This window comes from Lissotriton helveticus, chromosome 8 (genome assembly GCF_964261635.1).
Source record: "Lissotriton helveticus chromosome 8, aLisHel1.1, whole genome shotgun sequence".
NCBI classification, from domain to species: Eukaryota; Metazoa; Chordata; class Amphibia; order Caudata; family Salamandridae; genus Lissotriton; species Lissotriton helveticus.
This window is the reverse complement of record NC_136069.1, coordinates 186540360-186563815: the sequence shown is the minus strand read 5'-3', so window position 1 is coordinate 186563815 and position 23456 is coordinate 186540360. Positions and strand designations below refer to the sequence as shown.

The window sequence follows — 23456 nt, the reverse complement described above, 5'->3', positions numbered from 1 at the left end:
TCCTATCGACCCTATATAGATTACTCTTTAACTTTGTGTGAATGGGGGGGGGGGGATTAATTAAAAATACAAATTAAATCCCACCACAGTACTTTGTTATAACGTGGACCTTTTATATATGAAAAATACAACAACTAAAATTGTATTTGCAATCCCATCTGGAGGAACAACCAAAGAGGATAATGCAAGCCTTTTGTGGACTGTATCTTTGATGAGGAACAACCCTGTGATGAAGCTCCTCACCTGTGTGAGTGAAGTTTGCATCCTTTTTAGCAGATTAGTTTGAAACCCCATATTACGGAATGGTTCCTTTTCCTTCAACATGGGGGGTTATTTGTTTTGTGTTAGTGATGTTTATAATTTGGTGTGGGGGGGATAAGTATGCCTCTATAAAAACGAACGTCCAGTAACTTGCTCTATTTGAATAACCAGTGAGTTGAGGCAGTCCTGTCACAAACATCAGGCCATTACCTGACATTAAGGGTTCCTCTTTGAGGTTGCAAATACATAGTCATCTCCCTGTTCCTTCAGAGATTTAAGACTAGGGAGAGATTGTTCTGAAACTAAGAATCTCAGTCTCATGCACAGTTTCTTTTGTCTGGCTGCTACCAACTAACACCTTGGTGCAGTGCTTTCCGATCTCAGCTGGTGTACCAGTCACAGGAATACGTATGCTTTAGGTGGATAACTAGTACCCCCTTTAAAGATATCTGACTTTAGAGCCCCTGAGGAACTGAACCACACTATAAATGTTGGCTCAGTCCAGAAGCAGTAGCACACCTGGGCTTCGATATAATAATGCATTCTCACAAGAAATTATCAAAAAATTCTATTTGGCTAATTCTTTGTGTATTACACTTTCCTTTCACTTACTTACTTTCATTCACCAGTAGTATTCATGGCAGACTACTGCAGATTCCTCTCTGAAGTCTTACAATTTAAAATGCTTGGACCTCAGTCACTCCTTGCTTGTACTACTCTTTGATGTTGGCAAAGTCCAACTACATGTTCTTCCCACCCGCATGTTCGCTCCACTCTGCAGTTAGTTTCTTCGCTTTCCAAAGACAATCCAGAATGCCCTCACCTCTCCACATAACCCAGTGCTCAGCACAATTCTGATCTCCATTCTCCTCCAGTAGACTGCAGTCCTTTCCATATTGTGTTTCCTCAGAAATCCGAGTACTCCTGTTCCACTCTTTCAATTTAAATACATTACATTTCTAATTGTTTTTCGTTTTGCACTAAACTGATCAAACCCTAATCCTTCTACTTGGCTCCTAGTAAAAGTTATGTAGCTGCCACCATGGTATCAACATCACAAGTGGTTGGGTCTGGCAGTGTTTTTTGTTTTCTGAACTTTTTCTACTTGCTGTCGACCCAGGCAGAGTCTGGATGACTCACTATGGCATTGACCATAAGCCCACAGTGCCCCATTTTAGATTGGTAGTGAATTCTGAGGCATATCGAGAGAGCTTGTGACAAATAATAAAGTGAGAAACGAAAGTTGACTTCAATATGAAGACATAGGGCGGTCGCTGATGATTGACACTGGATCTGTAATTCTTATGTTTCCAGGGATCTTTTTGTGTTGTCAATGTATCAAGGTAAAGATATTGTGCCTGACACTCATTGACTCCATTTGTTGTATTGTGAGCTCACTACTCAAGTTCTGTCTGAACAGCAACCAAAATGTAGCTCTTAATGTCTCCCAAGAGACCATAAGTTGGAGGATTGTTATACAGGTTCACGTTTCAAACCAAAAACTGTAATACATTGTGTTAATATTGTTGATGTCCTGAGGTGTGACAAATCTCACAACAGAAGAAAAATATGAATCTGTGGAGAGTATCGGTTTTTCAGAGAAGGATGAGGTAGCAACTTTTGAGGAGACTCTAGGGAAACACCATTTCAGAGGTTTTCGCCTATACCGTCGAGGCAAATGGATCAACTCACCAAAGGTGATAAGACATTAAGTTTACAACCAAACGACTTCCAGAGCCCTTCAGAGGAGAGGGCAGTCTAGTCTACAGATAAACAGCAGAAGCCAAGATCTTAAAGCAAATACATGGGTACAGTGGGCCGCATGAGCATTCTCTACACGTAGGAAAGTGTCCGACAAATGAGTGGTTGAAATATCCCATTTTCTGGGTCCAAGGAGAAGGCAACTGGAAAGTATTTGCCAAAAGGTATACATTCAATTTCAGTTGATGGTCAAGCTCAAATAGAGAAAGAGTGTTTTGACATTGAAGGGTAAATATGAAAAACCCACACAATCTTCTGATGTCATTGATGAAAAGATGAAGAAAACACTGAACGTTGAGAGCCTGCCTTATAAAAACTACTCTTATGAGAAGGCCATTGCTACACCATAAAAGGCTAAAATCAGTAGGCATCAAAAGAAACGGTATGGAGGTCAAGCCAGTGGATGCCACCCAGACACAAAGGACAGAGCATGATCTGCACATCTAATTCTAGAACTAGGTCACTCCTTGATCAGACCTAAAGCTCACTGGACTGCCTGAACTGCGTATGGGCAACCAATATAAACTGTCCATAGATGACAAAGATTGGTGTTGTATATTAACTGCTGCTCTGGAGAGGTCTAGAAAAGCAAACTTAAAAAGTAAAATTCTTTAACTGCTTACACAGAACCCACTTAACCCACAAGGGATAATCTGCCCTCTGAGTAAGGCACAGTGCCCTAAATGGGGGAGGGGGTAGAAGATGCAGGCATATCGTTTAGAGCTGTTCACAGATAGTAAACTACTGGGAGAAAAATCCCAAGCCAAATTAATGACACATCAAATATATCAATCACCCGAAGTGTAAAACAAATTCTCTGGCATGTTTCTAGACCTGGCATTAGTGCTGTCGAAATGACAATGAGTTGGAAAGTGAAAGACGAACCCAGAGTGGATTTGTGGCAACGAGAAGTATTAAAATGGTCTGCATGGGAAAGTATACTTTTGCATCTGCTGGCCAAGAGAAGTGCGCATTGCTATTAGGTAGGGGAGGAAGGCAAGGATATAGTCATTTGGAGTCTTTTATTCCATTTCAAATATAGAATACCATTCTGCAGCCTGGCAGAATGGTTTCCTATATTTGAAATGGAATAAAAGATTCTAATTATACTATAAAGCCTGAATGTGTTGAACTTTAGATTGACTTCATCTTGTTGTGTGTCTGCCTATACATTAGCAGGTATCTAGTTTGTATGTGGGGTTTGCCCACCATCTAGGATGTGCTGACATCCCCAATAATAAGCCATTTTAGTGTGGCGTTATCCCCTGATTCTTTCCCCTCCATTACTCTGACAAGACAGGTGTGAAAAGGCCGACTTTGCCCAAGTTTGGGATACAGGAGTGTCTGTATTTAGATATGAGGGAACCAGTGCACATCAACTGAACCGTTAAGCCATACCTATGGGTGAGGTAACACAGTACAGTAGGCCTTGCTCAGTGGGCCCACCGGGATCACCAGCAAGTACAACATCACACATCCTCAATGACACCAGCCCTTATACCATGAACTCGATAAGAAGAGAGATTCACATTTCTACAACTCGATGATGGTGCCTTTATGCCACCCCGGAGACCCAAGTTATATTTCTTTACCATTTTGCCATTTCTTTATTATGTTACAGTTGTTTCAACACAAGACTAATTGAGTTGCATCACCTTGGAAAAAAAGGCGATGTTAACATATAGTAGGTGTAATATTTATTACAGTTGGAAATAAATAATCTGGTGCATCACAATTGTAGTGTTTTATTATTGTCATAAAACAATAAGATCTGTGTGGGTAAAAACAGAGCGAAATACCACACTTGCAACTGCGCATTGAAGATGGAGACCCAACTTAAAACATACAGGAAGAAGAGCAGAGGGCATGGTAAGGTCCACTCTCTGGGAGCAGAAAAAGATTCGCTGCACCCTTCCTGTCTTTCCCCTCTAGATGATATTTCCATGTGTCGCAGAGTAGTAAATAGAGCAGCATTCTGATTCCGCATGGAAGTTTTGCAAGAGGAATGTTGTTTCATGCAGAATGGTTGCAGAAAACCAATGATTTCCCTATGTTAACAAATATTTTGAAACATTGTAGAGAGGGTTTTCTAAACAAGCTAACTTAAAGGTGGTTGCTCCGCTCATAGTGAAAAATATTTTAACCATTTCTGCATGATCCACATTACATAAAGACTCATGTGGAGCCGGACTCCATTATAGTATCAACAGCAAGTAAGGGAGCACAAATCATTGCTTCTCAAGGTCTGCATCCAGATAAAGATAGTAAAACCCTGGAAAATGTGGAGAGTAAAAAAGATATAGCTTCTACTATTCAGTGGCAAATAGCTAACTTATGCAGTATTCTATAGGTATGCACATAAGTAATGGTACGATATGGGGGATTGAATAAAACACCTGCTTGAGGAATATCAAAAGATTGCTAAATCTGTAGTGGAAGAAAGGGAAATTATAGGCAGTTGTTGCTTAAAATCAGCATTAGACTCTGCAAATATACGTAGCAGACAGTTAACAAGTGGGGCTGTTTTTTTGCAGTAACAGAGGGTCTAGTTGCCACTAGAATTTTCTCTGGAAAGTGTGGCAGGCCAATGATGAAGAATGACACCCACAGGAGTGTGTGAGGCCTAGCTTCAAATTTGGTAAACACTAGTTTCTTTTAAATAGGGAGCAACTCAGGACATCTGGTTCCCACATATCAGGCAAAGGTTCCTTTGGTGAGTTACATAATTACAATGTGACAGCCCTATATGCTTTGTGGAGCTTTATATATTATCAGAGAAGATGCGGACAAGAATTGCCCATATTTCCTCGACCGCAGATATTTGCAATCATATGTGTTACAGATATTTTATATGCTGTACATAAGATGAGCAGTAATCTGCTAAGTACAAAACATCAGGAAACCATTTTTTGTAGCTCGTTCTTCCAAGGTTTTGGGCACAGCAGTAACTTGATGGATAGTTCAAAACATTATCCAAATAGGCAAATAAGGATTTAGAAGTTAAACCAAGGGCATACTTCCAAAGACCGAAAGGAGCGACACTAGTATTCATGGCCAATGTATCCGTGTAGAGGCACACAAAAAACTTTACTGGGTCAGACATTGCCTAAGTGTTAATTTGGCACTACTCCCACTTCAGAGCTTTCTCCTCAATGGTTACATTCCTCTAGTAACCCAGAGAATATTAATGCTGCAAAAGGAACTAGTTAACTCACTTGTAACAGTGGTGTTACAGGGAGTGCTAGAGCTTGTTAGACAAGCTGGTCACTTTCTGAGGCCGAAGCCACCATCCGGTGAAACTGTCTGCCCACTGACACCATGGACTGTATAATTCTATACTGGTGTGTGTACGAGACCAACTGGAGTGAACTGATGCCTTTAGCACGGTGAGGTGTGACGTAGAGGCTAATTACTACTACGAAGGAAGCACGCAGCTTATCACTGAAGTATGGCTCAAACAACTAACGGCACTCAACTGCACCCCTCATGTTGTTGAATCCACAAGATCATTAGGCATAACTCTGGACAAATACTTGTATATGCAAGACCACATCAGTGCAACCACCAGAGGAGCCAATCACCAACTCAACACTCCCATACCGGAGTCCGGTTGACTTGCAGTTAGCAGTCCAATCCCTAGTTATCTCCTGTCTAGATTACGGGAGTCTGACCCTGGAAGGGTTACACAAAGCTAGGCTGGCCCCCTTAAGGGCTGCACTGAACTCGGCTGCAAGACTCTTCATGAATACATTATCACATCACAGCAGATCTAATACAACTCAGTTGACTCTCCCCCGAAGCTAGGTCTCAGTTCAAGATAGCCTGCTTGACCCACAAAGCTCTTCATCACAACACTTTTTTTTTTACCTGGCAAAAACACTCAAACTATCTGGTATGAGTTGGTCCCTAAGAAGTTCTAACTCTCTGCTGCTGAAACCACAGAAATCTAAGCAGAAGAGAACCTATAACTGCTCCGTCTCCGGTCTTGCCCCTAGAATATGGAACGTGCTTCCTCCTTAAACCAGATCTAACCCATAGAACTCCTCATTCGAGTAGAATTAAAACGTTTGCTCATGTATAACTACCTTCAACAGTAGACCTGAAGCCATTCAAATTGACTTTTATTTTGTGTATACAGCTCTGGTAGCCTATTCTACTATGCAATTATGGTACTTTATATCTGCTATGTTTCTCGTTGTTCTCTTTTCTAATTTTGTATTCTTAACCTACAGTATTTTCTATTTGCACATTTACTTGCTTAACATGTCTGCTTCTCTGTACAGTCCTCTGATACCCGGATGGGTCATGTTCGCGCTTTATAAAACTTCCCAAATAAATAAAACACTGTGTGGTAGCATTGTAACCTACTGTGGCCCTCTTCTGCTGGCTTGCAGCCCTTTCCGAATCAGTGGAGTGCACTGATAGTTGGTAATGATTGAACAAGCAGCACCGGCCCAGATGAGACTCCTCTCCTACTCGCTACATGCTCCTGAATCAGTGTGTCTGGCTCTACAGCGGCAGGCAATAGGGACCATCCCCATTATGTCTGGTGTGCGGCCTGCGCATATCCTGGACCGTCTAGCCCAGCAGGGTACAGGCAGCCGGAAGTAAAGATTATGCTGATCGGGTGTGGGAAGTCTGGGAGTAGATGAAATGTTACATTATCAATACATTCCTTTGCTTGACTTGGCGGGCTGGTGCAAGTATCGAGATCCCTGACACGATGCTTGATACACCTAATACGGCCTTAACACAGGCAGTTACACCAACATATAATGACTGAAACATTCGCATTATTATTGAACCATGTAAGGCCTGTCTTATACTCTTCTTTTTCACATGACCTAATATAGGCATAGCCTTCATTCAGGAGATGCATTTCTCCTGCCATACTGCTAGCAGATGGTGTGCATACCACTATTTTTCCTCCTCCTCTGCAAATGTGCGGGGTTGCCATATTGATCAAAAGGGAAGTTTAATTTCAGTCCCTTAGGGTCATTGGTGATTTCCATGGGCGATTAAATTCTGCTATACGGCCCGATTGGTGAAATGCATGTCTCCCTGCTCTGTGTCTGGGTTGATCCTGAATTTTACCAGCAGCTAGAGGGGAGATTTGCAGTGACTGCACCTCACAGTATCATTTGGATAGGCGACTTTAATACCTCCATGCAAATTGGACTGGATTCTACCAGCATTGGGAGGGGGGGGGGGCGACAGCAAGACCTGTCTGGGCCCACACAGAATTACATATGTAATGACCCAATGTAGACTGCTGGATATATAACATGCCCGGTAACTGATGGCAAAAGACTACTCCTTTCACTCAGTGGTACATTGTGCACATTCCAGGATAGAACGATGTGATTGGATGGCTAGACTCTGCACAGCTTCCCAGAAACTTGTAGGACCATTCACCACCGGTGCACTCCCTGACCGTCCCCTCGATGGTTTGCAGCTCCAGGCATTGGCGTCTTTGTCTGGAGGAGCAGCTGGATGAAATCAGACAATAAGCTCTTACTTCGAGCTGAACCAGGGCTCAGTAAGTGTGATTGCAACGTTATGGGAGAAGTTTAAGGTAGTCCTAAAGGGAGAATTCATTTTCAAAGGGCATGGTATACACCAATCTCTTTCAAAATGAAATTACTGGAAGGTGCACCAGCCAAACACTGATCAAGCCACATTGGTGACTTTGGACCTAAAGAGACTGCCCTCCCTTGGTGCAGTGGAGCATGAAGTTAAGTTCTTAGGGAAGTACATGGCAGCTAGGCGTTGCGGCAGAACTCTGTCTGGTATGATTCGCCCTCCATGGGCAGCCTCCGATATTGTTAACAGCCAGTTCCCTGCAGGGCTGGGATATTACAAACCGCACAATGTACTTCAAGAATTCACCCACTTTTATTCTGATCTCACTAAAAGTACAACACACAAAACGGCTCTACAAACAAATAAATACCTAGAGAAGGCCACCCTAGTGTGTTAAGAAAATTACCAGTAGTAGCTTTTTTCCCAAAGAATTGGTCTTTATTAGTTTTACAGTTTCACATCACAGTGACACGTTTCTGTTAAACATTGCGCTGTCCTCCCAAATATTGCCAAAGCCGTTAATTCAATTATATGGTTATATCTTATTATTACCTTGGAGAGGGTGGGGCTGGATCATGACTTGGTGATATGGATGTCCCTATTATACACGGATCGCAAGCTAAAATCAGAGTCCATCTATAATCACCTGGTTTCTTAAGACAGGGGTGCTCCCTCTTGCCCATTCTTTTTGTGTTAGCATTTGAGTCCCTACCCTGCATGATTTGTCAACACAGCTATTACTGGCGAATTCAGTTTTCCTCACTCCAGCTTCCAGCTTATAATTTCTTCATGTGCAGATGTCATACTGATGATTTTTAAGGATCCCGAGAGGAATCTTGCACCAGTCATACTAGAAATGATTGCTTTTGGGACTTTGTTTCGATTATATATTAATTGGAAAAAATGTCTCCTTATATCACTGGCAGCGGCCATCGCTTGCCCAGACCTTGACTTCCCTCTACAATGTTGCTGCGGATATCTCAGGGTGGCAATCGAACCTGGGTTTCTAGTCCTGGACACGGTCCTGGTGGGTACGGGCGCCGATGGGCTTAACTTTGGCCTGGACAGAAAAATACACTGTGTTTTAATTGCTTTGGTTCTTCTTCCTTTTCAGCTCTGTATATTAGACTGTTCCAGCCCCAAGTTTGAACATAAAACTCTTTCAGCCATTTGTACAAATCAAAATGTTCCAGCCACAAGTATTTAATTCCTACGCAGTTAGTCATGGGGTTTATCACAGTCTGTAGTTAGGTGTCAAACTAAGTCAAAAGATTGAAGGTGTCGTTGGTGCTTCTGAGAAGTATGTGAGGCTAGTCTAGTGTCATCTCTAAGCAGTGTCCTGCAGTCTGGTCCTCATAGTGAAAATCTGTCTGAACTTGGGGACTGATTTAGATGTTGTTGGGCTGGCCATGTTGTTGCTTTTTCAGTAGTCTTCCCGCCCGCCGCCTTGGCGGTCCGCCCGCCTGCCTGATTTAGATGTTGGCTGGTCTCTGGAGGGAAGACCACAGCAGTCCCACCGCCTCCGCCAGAATCTTTCTCCTGTGTCGATAGTGTGAGAGGCTGGAATAGCTGTTGGTTATTTCCACCAAGATTCCTGTGTCCAGATTACTTTCTGTTGAGGCAACTGAGGCGGGGAAACTTCCAAGCTCTAGCTGGCGGAAAGGGGGGTAAAAAGAGGTGAATATTCACCTTGATTCAGGGACCCACTTCCGTGCCGTCTTGAACAGCATTGTCCAGGTCCTTCCTGTGCTGCTGCTTTACCACGACGCTCAGTCACCTTGTTGTTGGTGGAATCGAAGATAGGCTTTTGCTGTGGGTGTATTTTCCGTAGTGTGTGTATGTTGTTGGCCTGTAATGATATATGTAAAAATATGAGCAGGACACATTATCTACATATACACTTTGACAGATTCACAACATACATGTGTATTCAGATAAAAATAAGTATTAGTAGCTGTCCCCTAACCGCCATGGCCTCACTCTGTCAGGACTTTGCAGGCAGGACACCGCCTTCACAATGGTAACATGTAAATCAGCTCTGCGCAATTCCGACAGCCTGGCGGCGATGGAGTACTGTTAGCCAGCAATGAGGACCACTGCGGCGGCCGGAACCTTTCTATTGCCGCAACATCTAAATACAGCTGGTGGACCGCCATCAGCTCGACGGAGTACTTGGGACGGGCACTGTGGCAGGACGACTGTAGTCCCGCCAAGATCTAAATCAGGCACTTAGTACGATGCCTAACTATGAGCCTTGGTATAGCCCACAGTGATATGTGTGCCATCCCCACCATCTACCCACATACTGTCTTCAAGAGGTAGGTCTTTAGCTACATCCTACTCCTAAATCGGTGTTCCGTAACCTGGATTGTGTATTACAAGATATTAGAGATTTATTGGTTCCTATCTGTAGGGCACAGCCTTGGCGCAAACTAAGTTATGGTTGGCGCTGGTGATGCAGGGCTTGGTGGTGGGGGCATCAGTAGACCAACCAAGGTATCTGCTCTCGGGACCATTAAGTTCTTGCAACTAAATACCATGCACATTCTTTCAGGGCCTACAACGATCTGTATCGAAAGCTTGTAGTTTTCTTTTCTGACTTTCAACCGCTATGTCTGCCATCGTCAAATTATCTTGTGAGTTAATGAAGATACTGAGTGAAGTCTTCAAAAATTAATGATTTGCTTTTATAAATACTGACATATGTTTTTCTATTGAAGGTGCATGATGAATTATTCCTTTGATTGGGCTGATCTACCGTGCGTTGAATTTCTTGAAGACTTTATGGACCTATTCAAATCTGTGGCCGTAAGTATTTCACAAATCTTTATTTATGCACTAATGAGGCAAACACTTTATAAGTGACGGTATTCGTTTTGCTACAAGTAATTGTCCAAGCATCTTATTAAAGCTTTTTCAATCAACAAAATGTTTCTGCTTCTGATCTATCCCACAATAGTGACTGGAATTGGCCCCTGAGTGAAGAAACACTTTGGCCGTGTGGACAAACTGATTTTTGCTTCTCCCCTCATCATTGGGCATAACATTTTTTAATTACAAATCATCTTTCTGATTGAGAAATCTGTGATTGCCTGTTGCTGTTTTGACCTGTATATGCATTGGCATTGCATCTAACCACCACCTGACTCCCTGTAACAGACCGGTACTACTTGTGGAAGCTTTTGTTCATACAAGTTAACGTACCTATGCTCTTGATAATTTATGTCTTTAGCTTTGGCCTGCGAGAGTATTGACAATCTTACTGCTCTTGGTGGTAGAGCAAGTTAGTGCATTAACCCCTTGCATGCTGCCGCGATTCTGCGCCTGTGTGGCAGAATCGCGAGTGGGCGGGTTCATGACGGCCCCCAGCCGTCATCAGAACACGTGCGCCGTAGTGCATGACGGATGGGGGCCGTCATCAGCATGCAAGGGGTTAATAGTGTGTCACATACCCTGTTAGTAGAGCGGCCATCTGTAATGATGCATGCATAAATGAGTGAAAGAAAGAATTAAAATGTATTCATAATTATTAAACGTGCTTTAAACTTCTTAGCCTTTTACTCTCCTTTGTTCAATGAGTCCATTGAAATATGTTTCTATGATGGTGTCAAACGTTTGATTAGACTGTTTAATACAATATCTGTACCTGAAGTATTATGTGGGACAACTGACTGAACAAGATGCTGCCTATAGTAATACCTCAGCTTGAGTCCTGCATTTTTGAAGGTTAAGTTGTGTTCAGAAAGGTGAGATTAGTTCGAGCTTTTTCAACAAGACAGCTACCACTATTATGTTTGTTGATTGTGATTCGTAAGTCTATTTTATATAGATTTTCCTTTGACTAGAATCACCCCAGTTTTATGTGGCAATGTAATTTTTTTCTGTTATGTATTATTTCCTTGTACTTTGAGGAATTGGCTATGGATTCGGGCACCATTATTTTTGCTCGTTCTATCTTATCTGGTGCTCTAGGCATAGTTCCAATACTTTGTGACTTAAATAGGATAAGCACATCAAGACAAGAAGACGCCACAGGCCACGTCTGCTTTCTTAAGTTTGGAGAGCTTTTATTTTATTTATTTTGAAAGTTTTATATATATAGCGCGAACAACATCTTTGCAGATAACAGAGCGCTTTACAAAGGCAGGTGGAAGGGTAGGGAAACGAGGGAGCATAGTAGGAAGGTAGGTCATCAAGTTAATGTAAATAGTATAAACATTTTACAGATAGTACAAATATGAGGTGGGAAGGTAGGTCATCAAAACAATGTAAATAGTACAAATATAGCAAATAATACAGATATGTGGGAGCATGAACCTGAACAATTAGGCTAATACAAGTAATACACATGTGCCTAGGTATCGGACCGGTAATACTGATCGACGCAAAGTAAATCAAACGTAGTTATTCAAGTGTATTTAGCCATGAGGATATTTTTGACTTCTTTCTTAAAAAGAAGATTGGAGGAGATGAGTCTGGTTTTAGGAGGGAGTGAGTTCCAGATTCTGGGCGCCATTCCTGAAAAGGAGCGTTTGTAGGTTTTTTCCTTCCGGAATCTTCGAGACTTCAGCAGAAGATTGTTTGTACTTCTGGTGGTTCTGGACCCGCCGGAAATTGTCAACTTATGCGTGAGGTAGCCGGGTGATTTCAGGTGTATAGCCTTGTGCGTCATGCAGGCAATTTTCAGCTGTATTCTGGCTTCAAGAGGCAGCCAGTTCAAGGATTTAAAGTCAGGGGAGATATGCGAATGTTTTTTAGATCCAGTGATGAGTCTTGCTGCCGCGTTTAGTGAAGCTCTGAGGGGTGCAGTTGTAGTTAGGGGGAGGCCGCAGAGGGCCACGCTGCCGTAGTCTATGCGAGGGATGACTAGTGCTTGTACTGCAGTTTGGAAGTCTTTGGCTGGGAGGAATGGTTTAAGTTTCCTCAAGGTATTTATTTGGAAGTTTGCCCCCTTAGTTGCCTTGCTGATATGCTGCTGCATGTTGAGGTTGGTGTCAAGTGTTATGCCTAGAGATTTTGCTGAATCCACGATGGTCGGTTGGACATTGAGTGCTGTTAGGTGCTTAAGCCATGTTTGTGTGAAAGATATTTTCGTGGGAGGTGAGGTCAGGAGGAACTCAGTTTTCATAGCATTGAGTTTGAGGTGGTTATCGGCCAACCAAGATTGGGTGCTTCTGATCGTTGAGTTCAGACGCAGGATGTCTTTGGGGGATTGTAGCTTGAGATATAGTTGAGTGTCATCGGCGTACATGTGAAAGTGTACATTGGATGCTTGTAGCAGGGTGGTGAGAGGTTCAATAACTAAGTTGAATAAAGTAGGGGATAGGCATGAACCTTGGGGGACACCCAACGAAACAGGTACTGGCGAGGACATCAAGTTTTTGCTCTTGAATTTTTGAGACCGGTTGTGTAGAAAGGAAGTGAACCACTGAAGAACAGTCCCAGAGAAGCCCATTCTTGTATTTAAAATTCTTTTGCACATTGGACACACCAGAAGCACGCCCAGAGATAACACACCTGTGAGCATCTGCAACCTATGCCACTCTCGGCTCTAAACAATTGCAAGATCCGTAATCTCAATGACTGATGTATGTATGTATGAGAAAGTGTAGACTCGTCTTACTAGACTCTTTCAGTAGATGGTAATATACATTGCAGTATTTTTCTCTTAATAACCAGAAAATGGCCAGAATGTCTAATGGTGTCCACTCCCTTAAAACTCTTGTTCATGAAGCCTGTATGTAAGCACTGGAACTTAACCTTGTCTCAGCTAATTAAAATTGAGTCACCTCCTCATTTACAATATCATTAAATTTATTTTGAGATAGTACATATGCCGGTCATAAGGAGGAAGGACTGTCTCACAGTTCTGAAAGACCTAGGGCTTGATGTATCAAATACTTCTCCCTCTCAATGTAAATTGTGGCTGTACATATGATCCTAATTTCTGTATGATAACATTCATTGTAACTGGAAGTGATGCAGCTTTGATGCTTCTTTTTTTTTAGAAATAGCATTGACATCCTGCTCAAAGAATACTTGTTGCTAACTAGCTCCAAGTCAATCCAACACACACTTTTTCCCACCCCCATGCTTCTACAGCCTCACTGTGAATAGCAGTGCCCTATTTTCCCCTTGAATCAAAGGATTGGTACTCTCCTCTCCCTCCTCCTCTTCCCCTATCAACCTAGGTAAATGCTACTGCTCCTGTCTTGATAATAAAACTTGAAGGGCCCATCTAGTTAAAAAAATCCTTTTCGCATGTATTTTATTGGCCTTTTGGTTATGTTTCCCCTAAGATTGTGTTTTTGCATTTAGCTTTTCTGGGAAAGACCTTGTTGCCCTCCTCTTCCTGTCTTCCAAAAATATCACTTTGACTAGATGAACCCCATCATCCCCATGCGTCACATAATTTTTACAGCGCTTTCATCCCGCCCTCCTCGTCCTTGATTAACCTCTTTTCTTTACCTCTACTCACTGGACATCCAACTCTAGCATATGAGCAAAGGGCTGAAACCTTCTGGGAAATTTCGTGTAATTTCCCTCATTTTTTTTATTTTTTATTTTTTTTAAAGATTTTTTATTGTACAGTTGTGAGATGACACAGCTAATAGCCTACAACCCCCGGGGGGGCCGGCCGCGGTGAGGACAGTGTCTGATCAACATCATCGGATGAACACAGCCCTTTAGCCGACAATCCAGGGGTCCGGCGGCGTGGTATAGTAATGTGCGTACAGATCATACAGGTTGCATATTGGGTAATTTATAGGTCTACGGGTTTTCATTATTTTTTTTTGGGTTGTTTTTGGTTTGAATATATGGTACCAGCACTCCGGAATCGTAGGTAGTCCTTTTTGTTACACATGTTAACTATAAACAGTGGAGGCATGAATATAAAAATCACACATCAATTGCAAACTTCACAGCGACTACATAGTTCAACAGCGGTATTCCTAAAGATAGGAGATTGGGCAGGTACAGTGGTGGTGTTATGAATAGACTGTTGAAGTCGCAGTCAGTGTGCCTCGTGTCTCGATATGCGAGTCGCCGTTCGATATTGGCGCGATTTCGAGGGAGGTCCAGGTGTTCCGGTTGCCGTGGGGGTTGCCTTTGTACCTCAGGGCAACATGTGCCCTGGCCATTCTCTACAGTCCATGTGTAGTGCATCGTGTGTCATGTTAGCACAAAGGGTACATTGAGCGCCAAGCGAAGTATAATTACCAATACCATATACACAAATTTTATAAAGTCTTAACAATGGTGAGAATACCCTGGTTTTTAAACATAACCATTGTATAAACAGGACCGGGAAACAAAAGCAGGGGAAGAAGGGAAGGAGAAAATTGAATAAAGGCCCAAGGTGTCTGTGAACATATGAGTAAAGGGGGGAATTGCATCAGAGGATAGGGTCTGTTATAATGAGAGTGAGTCGAGAGCACGGAGGAGGCGCGAGGAGGGTCAGCGTATAAGCGCAAGGGGGGGTTCCATCTGGTGGCGGCAAAGATGCCAGCCATATGCAAAGCGTGGGGTGGGGTTCCCGTCTGGTGGGGAATGGGAGAGGGGAGAGACAGTGTAACTGCTTCTAGTATCATATGAAGTGGTAGAATCCGTGGGCGTGAGGGATGTTAGGCGCGGTGCTGTTTGTGTCTACGTATCGTTGCTGCATTATAGCTGCTCATGCCGAGGCAAGTGCTCTGTTGCAGATGGGGAAGGGGCGGTGGGCACATGTGATTGTTACTGTGTCCCACGTCCACAGGCTGGTCCGAATGAAGGCTATATCTTAAGTGATACCTTGTTCCAGACTAGCTGTCTGGAAGGACCTCAAGATATCATCCCAGAGCTGTGCAATGGGGAATTTTCTGAGCCCCGCCGTTTCTTTCTCGGTGTAGGATGGTGCCCTCCGCTCGTACCCAATTAGTAAAAGAGGTATACCAATGTCGAACGTGTGGGGGTTTGCTGCTTTTCCAGCGTTTAGTGAGCAGGCGTTTGGCCGTAATAAGCCCCAGGTCCCAAAACCTAGCCGGTACTTTTAGTTTGGTCCTTTTATAGAGTCCCAGGATGCAGGCCTCCCACGTGCGCCGTATATCTTCTTCAGTGCACTGTGCCAGCAGTGTTGTGATCGCGTCCCAGTATGTCTGGATGTTAGGGCACAACCAGAGTATGTGTAAGAAGTCTGCTCCGATCAGGGAGCACCTCTGGCATGCAGTATCGGTGACCGAGAAGTACCTGTTGATCTTATCTGGTGACAGATAAGCGCGGTGTAAGATGTAGAATTGTATGATCTTGAAGCGGGGGTTACGTGGGACATTAACTGGGCTACTCAACACCATTGCCCATTCTTTGTCCGTTCAGTCCCTCTCTCTATCTGTCGCCCATTTGTCTCTTAGCTGTAGGGTGGATTGTTGTGTATGTGTCAAGAGGGCTTGTGCCAGCCAGTGCACTATATGGGTGCCATTGCCCATGACATGCAAGTACTGCATGAAGTGGTGCATTGGCGGCTCCTCAGACATGTCACCCCAGGCATCCGCCAGTGTGCGTACTAGCGACGCATGCAGCAGGAACTGCCCGGCCGGTAGGCCTGTGCTCGCAGTGAGTTCAGCAAAAGTAAGCAGGGTGCCGTCTGCATAAAGGTCTCCCAGCGTCTCCACAACCGCCTGTGCCCATCCCTCTAGCATGGTATCTGTCATCACTCCGGCTGCTCTGGGAGTGCCCAGCAAGGGGAGCGTCGGGGCGTATGGTTTCACCACTCGGGTGAGCCTCAGGCAGCGCAGGAAGCACTTGCGAGCCACTGCTAGGTGTAATTGCGAAGGGCGGGGGGTCTTAGTCAGGGGATGGAACAGTGTGCACATTTGTGTTTGGGTCCTGGTTGTGGCGTCAGTGGCAGTGTCCCCTAAGTTCTTGCCGCACAGCCACCCCGACACCCACTGCAGTTGCGCCGCCAAGTAGTACAATTCCAGATTGGGGTCTGCGAGGCCCCCCGTTTCAGTGGTCATATTCAGTTTTGCCAGCGCCACACATGGCCTGCCTGCACTCCAGATAAGGCCGCGAAGTAAAGCCTCCAGCTCACGAAACACTCTGGCAGGGACGTAAGTCGGGATATTGGCAAAATAATACAATAGTCGCGGCAGGGCTATCATTTTCGTCAGTGCCACACGGCTTGACACATTCAAAGGTAGGGTTTTCCAGAAGGACATCTGTGCACGTAATGAGGAGATTGCTCTCATCAGATTCCCGTCCAGTATGTCCGATGGATTTCTATATGTGGATTCCCAAATATCTAAACGTAGTGGGATACCAATTGAGTCTCTCACCACCGATTCGGACATCACACTCAGGCGTGTTCGGGCTAAAAGGGTAGGCGCCTGATTTGGACCAGTTGACTCTTAAGCCTGACATGTCCTTGAAGGTCCGGAATATCTCAGTTAGTGATCTCTGGGCGTCGGTCAAATCCCTGACATACAGAAGCAGGTCATCCGCATAAAGTGAGACTGCATGTATACCATCCGCCATTGGGGTTCCCCATTCCTCCCCCCTTACCCGCAGTATCGTGGCCAAAGGTTCCATAGCCATGGAAAAAAGCAGAGGGGACAGGGGGCAACCTTGTCTGGTTCCCCTCCGCACTCGGACAGCATCGGAAAGGAGTCTGCCTATGCGCACGCGGACGGTGGGTCTTCGATATAGCAAGCTGACCATGTCCGCGTACCCATCTCCCACATCGTATTTCTCCATTACTGCTGTTAGGTACTGCCACTCCACCGAGTCAAATGCCTTTTCGAGGTCCAGTACCTGGCACCCCAACCGTGGCCATTGTCGAGTAGCATATTCCTGTATGCGAAATAGCCTGCGAATGTTATGAGAGGTGTGGCGTGTGGGAACAAAGCCATTTCGGTCGTGGTGTACCAGTGTCGGAACCAAAGGGGCCAGCCGTTGGGCCAGGGTAGATGCAAGTATTTTGTAGTCTGTGTTCAAGAGGGCCAGTGGCCTATAGGAGCCCATGAGTGTGCCATCTTTGCCAGGTTTGACAATGGAGATAAGGTTGGCTTCATTAAGCGAGGGAGGGAGGGAGGAGTCTTCCACGGCCGCTGCATACATTTTCAGCAGCTCAGGAATGAGGATATCCGAGCTGGCTTTATAAAATTCGGCAGGTAGCCCGTCCGGACCAGGGGATTTGCCGTTGGACAAGTTGAAAATGGCCGTGCGGAGTTCCTCAGATGTGAGCGACGATCCGAGGCCGTCCTGCTGTGCGGCGGTCAAACGTGGCATTTGTAAGTTCGAGAGGTATTCCACGATGTCAGAGTGGGGGATTCGGAGGCGGGAGTTATATAACGCCTCATAGTGTCCTGTAAAAGCGTCGTGTATTTTGCGTTGCGTGTATACCAACTCACCCCCATCAGTGCGTATTGCTGACACTGGCGCTGCGCGATCTTCCTGCATGATTAGCCAGGCTAGTAGCTTGCCAGGCTGGTCACTGAGATGGTGTGCGCGCGCGCTGAGTGAGCTGCATAATTGAGGTTGCGAAGTCGCTCTAAGAGTCGCGCATGCTCCGCACGTGCTGCCATCAGAGGACCATCAGTGCCACTAATTGCGTCTCGTTCCCGCTGAAGCAGGTCGGACTCTACTTGTGGTAAGTCACCCTCCAGTTGTTTCTGTATTCGTCCCTGTGTGCCCAAACAGTGCCCTCTGATCACTACTCATTTTGGGGAGAGGATGCCGTGTCCACGTTGTCCTCGAAATACTGCGCCATTTGTGTGAGGAGGGAGTCTCGGAAGGCTGCGTCCAGCAATAGGGCCGGCTGTAGTCTCCAGGTGGGGATGGGTGGGTGCGGCCGTTCCCATGCTATGTCTAGTACGTGCGGATTATGGTTTGAGTGGGTGCGGCCCATGTATCGTGTGTCAGTGATAAGGGGGAGGAGTTCAGCAGATACCATGTATCTATCTAAGCGCACGTGTATATCATGTGCTCCCGAGTAATATGAGTATATCTTCGCGGTGGGATTGTGTGCGCGCCATGCATCGTGTAAGTCCCATTGTGTGGCCCAGCTGACCAACGCTTTCATGGCTCCGTGTGCTGGTGTGCCGGCCTGGGGTGGGGAGGAGCGGTCCAGCGTCGCGTCTAGGATACAATTATAATCTCCACCCAAGATCCATGGGACGCCATGCCACGTCGCCAGTGTCATTGAGTCGTGTGAAGAAACCTCCCTGGTTAGTGTTCGGGGAGTACAAGGAGGCCAGTACTACCGGCTGCCCATCCAGCCTGCCTTGGACCACCACAAATCTGCCATCAGGGTCGACATGGGTGTGTGATACTGCCAGTGGAGTCCCAGGCTGGACCCACAGCAGCGCCCCGCGGGCGAATGAGGAGTATTCTGTGGCGTATAGCTGCCCACGCCACCTACGGTGTAGTGCACGCACTTCAGTTTTGTTCAAATGTGTCTCTTGCAAGAGTGCAATATGTATCCGGTGGCGTTTTAAGTAAGAGTATATTTGATATCTGCGTGACGGTGTGTGCATTCCCCTGACGTTCCAGGTACATATTTTTATCTCAGCCATGTTTGTCGTCTAGGTGATTTCCGTTCCCTCCATTAGTCTCCAACCCCTCACGTGTAGCCTCCCCTATACCCCCCCGCACCCTCTCTTGTCCCACGTCCGAACATAGGTGTGATTGTATGAGGAAGCACCCTCATAGGTGCAAAAAGGGTGGGAATGTAAAAACACAGTGAACCAGGAAAGGTCAAAATAGTAGTAAATACCAAAAGGTCGGTTGCCGAACATGCCTCCGTCCAAACACTCAAATGAGTCAATTAAACTTTGCAAATCTAGGGGGCGTTAAGCGGTAGGCACAGATAGGCGAGTCAGCAGTGTTAACCATTAAAGGGGTGTTTTCCCCCCTCGGGCCGTAGATAAAAGGCCACAGTCAGCAGGTGTCGCCGGGGACATCGTCGCTCAGTTCCAAAGAAAAATGTTTGTCCAGAGCAAGACTCCAAGGGAGAGAGCGCTTAGGGGCCCACATCTCTGGAGAAGCCGGGTCATAAATATCCAGAGTTCATCTGCCGTGAAAAGGGGGAGAGTGCCTGTAATGTCATACATCGATAGTGTACAATGTCCGGAGATATTACTCACTGCGTCTCGTCGCTGCTGTCTCCCCAGAATCTAGGGACTTTCGTACCTGTCGTCGCTGGGCCCCACTCACAGCAAGGCGAGTAAGGATGTTACTAGTATGGCAGCGCTGGCCATGTGACGCGCAGGAGGGTCCTATTATTCTCATCAGTTGAGGAGGTCCGCTGTCTGCGGCGTAACTTCGGGCAGGTCCGTTGACAACTGAGAGTCTGGTATTCTGTAGATGGCCTCGTCGTCACTCGGAAACTTATGCGGGCTAGCATTTGGGGCAGAGGACGGTGCTGGAGAGGCGCTGATCGCCGTGACCCTGCGGAGTGCATCTTGCTGTTCTAGTAATACCAGGCCTGCAGGCGGGGAATGGGTTGTCGCCTCCTGCGTTCGACGGGGTGTGGGCGGTTTACGTCTGCGGGGTCGTTGCGATCCTCGCGAGCGCGACATCGTGGTGGTCCCTAGCGTCCGCCAGGGCGCCTCTTCCATGCCGCCATCCAGCCAAGCCTCAACCTCCTCGGGGCTAGTGAAGAAGTGCGTCTTGTCCTGTGCCACCACTCTCAGTTTGGCGGGGAAGAGGAGTGAGTACTTGAGACTCGCCTGTCGCAGTCTCCGTTTCACTGCCAGGAAGGAGTGTCTCTGTCTTTGGACCTGGACAGTATAGTCGGGGAAAAACATTATCTTGGCGTTATCAATCTGGACTCCTAGTTTCCTGGTTTCGCGTAGAATCGCTTCGCGGTCCCTATAGTTAAGGACTCAAAGGAGCAGCGGTCTGGGGTTGGAGCCCGGAGGGAGAGGTCTCGTGGGTACACGATGCGCGCGCTCCACCACGAAATATGGCGACAATGTACCTTCTGGTAGTATGCCTCTTAGCCAGTCTTCCACATGTTGTGAGGGGTCCGTCCCTTCCTATTTCTCTGGTACACCCACTAATCTAATAATATTTCTTCGTGCCCGCTCTTCCGCGTCCTCAGCACGGTCTTCCAGAAATTCTACTCTGTTTAGGAGGTCTTGTACGTGCTTGTCCGTCTGGCTCACCCGGGGCTCCAGATCTGCTACTGCGCTCTCCAGTGATGTGGTACGGTCTGCCAGTTTTTTGTGGTCGGCCTTAAGGTGAGTGAGATCAATCGCCACACTGTCGATCTTAGTCTCTAGGGAGGTACGAGTTTGTTGGAGTGACTCTTCTAGGCGTTCCATGATCGCTAATATATTGTCCAGTTTCAACGTCACTTGGTCGGCATCCATTTTAGGCAGTGATTTAACCAGCTTCCCCTTCGTTGATGTTCCCCCAGCACCAGTGCATGTCTTCACACTCCCAGACATGAGCAAGGCGGCGCGCAATAGTGTCTGCTGAGCTTGAAAGGGCCAACCTCAGCGGGGAGCACTCTGGTTCAGTGTTCAGGTAATCAGGGCGCCAGGGCCCTATCTCTCCGGGAGACAAGAAGGGCGTGCAAGGGTCCCAATGCGTGCGTTGTCAGGTCTCCCCCACAGTAGCTCTCTGTGGGCGCAATGGTAGGTGGAGGTGGCTGCTCGGTCAAGGGCTGCCAGGCATGCCAGGTAATCAGGGCATATGGCTGGTACTTCTGTGCCTCCTCGTGGCAGTGCGGTGCCTGACGCAACCCACTCGTTTTCCCTACTGCGGCATGCGCACCGGAGCAAGCATCCGGTTTTGTGTGTAGTCCCCGTCTCTCAGGGGGATGATCGCTCCCTTCTGTCCTCCTCCGCCCTTTTCAGCTGTCACCAGCAACCATGGGGGTTGTGGGATCACCAATCCAGGGGGTGGGCCCTCACCAGTGACCAGTAGCGGTAGTCTCGCCCATCAGGGTGGCGGCGCATTTCAGGAATGGCCGGGCCCTGGCAAGTCTAGGGTGTGTGCCCCCTCCCAGTTCTCGGCTCTCTGTCCCAGAAGCTCTTCTGAAATCAAAGAGCATCTCAGAATAAAATGGGAAGAAATGGTCAAGGAAGACTTTGTGGAGTGGTCGAATGTACTAGAAACTGAAGAGATCTCCATAAAGACAAGGTTAAATGACTTAAGTACCTGTAGGAAACAAAGATATAATATTGACTCTTCTGAAGGAATTAACTGAAACCTTCTCACAGTGGACATCAAAATCCCCTAGGAGAAATTAAGACCAAAACCAGAAAGCAACTAGCAGGCCAAGTTGGACAGTTACCAGGTTCGACTGGGAATTTGCTCCTAAAAAGAAGCAGCTGATGTGGTTTCTAATAGAATGATTATCTTCGTGAGCGATAATTTGAGGAAACCATATAAATTTCTAATAGAAAAGACAAACACTGAATTTAACCACAGAAAGTGGCAAAGACTCTACTGGACAGCAACAACTATTTGTGCAAAACACTTCTGAAGGAAGGCTTGGGGGGTGTTTAAGAAAAGCCATCCGTACTGGATCACAATATCTTCCAGAATGAATGGGTCGAACATTTTAAAAATATCTTTCAAAACACCTCGCCACGAGAATCTCAAATGGAGATTGACGAGGAATCATACAAGGGAAAAAAAGCCATTAAATTAAAAGGTAATTTCTTTCCAAACCAAACTGGTGTTCGTACGATTTGCAGACACTCTTCTGCCCTTGCATAGAATGACTCACTTTCCCAGACTGCCGGCCTAACAATATCTCATTCAATACAAAAATAAAGGACCCCCTGAAAATTCTAGAAGTTCCTAAGCCAGGGAAACAATTCTGACTGAAGTAACATTCCTAAGCAACTAGGGACTATATGAAAATTAAGTCCTATACATAAGGGGATAATATCTACATAAGCTCAGTGTACTACACAAATCAGTTAAAAATTTATCATTTTAGTCATATAAAATTAAAAAATCTGACACAAACCGGCATGATGAAACATAAATACCATGACAGACAATACAACAATATATACACTGAAATAATCCGTTTAGATTCTCTCAGAGAAAATTACAAACATCTACAAAACTTCAGCCACAAGTGGTCTACACCACTTGAGAATATATATCTTGTTTTTGAAAACTTTTGGGTATTTGTTACATTGTTGTGTCTAAACTGATTATTCCAGTGTATATATATTTGAAAATAAAGACTTTGTTTATGGTCAGGAGTCCTTGACTCTAAAGCCCTCTTAGATTGGGTTAAGAATATTGTGATCGATTTATACTACTTCCATTGCATGTAGTACTAACTATGAGTACAGTTTGCAGTCTATTTCAATCCGACTATGTTGCAAACTCATCGTGTGCCCTGGGCACCCCCCAACTTTTTGCTGACTGATGCTGGTGGTAACTGATTTTGACGGACCATGGGCTCTCTCTAACCTGGCCCAGGGCCAGTGCTGAGCTGAAAGGAAAACATTAGAGTACAGTTAAAACACCCAACATACACTAGGGTACACTATGGTATGGTGGGGTACCCCTGTAATTGGTATGACCTACCCCATTAGCCCCTAGTATATAATGGGGCAGGGGATTGAAACTACCTAGAAGTCCCCAGTACCCTGGGGCATGGCATTTTAGAGGCCAGCAGCTTTTTTGCTGAAGCCTGAGGTCTGTTCAAGAGCAGCACTGGGTGCCAGGACTGCTTTCAAACAGTAAACTGTGCCCAAATTCGACTTTGGTGGTAGGGGCACTTAAAAATGGAACACCTACAATGTTGTTTTGCCATATTAGGAACCCCCAGGGCCTCCCCTAGGTATCTCAGGGGTGGGGATTCAGTTATCTATAAGGTAAACCCTTATAAAACGAGTTTT

The 23456-nt window shown here is 45.7% G+C and overlaps 1 protein-coding gene across 3 annotated transcripts in view; it reads left to right on the top strand.

Annotated features, from left to right (window-relative positions):
* The window catches only part of TTC3 (tetratricopeptide repeat domain 3), a 1911479-nt gene that overhangs the window by 71203 nt on the left and 1816820 nt on the right, over nucleotides 1-23456 (top strand). For all 3 annotated transcript variants that reach the window (XM_078656864.1, XM_078656865.1, XM_078656863.1), the window contains exon 5: nucleotides 10326-10413. In XM_078656864.1, coding sequence (XP_078512990.1) covers nucleotides 10326-10413 — 88 coding nt within the window. The remainder of the gene's footprint in view (nucleotides 1-10325; nucleotides 10414-23456) is intronic.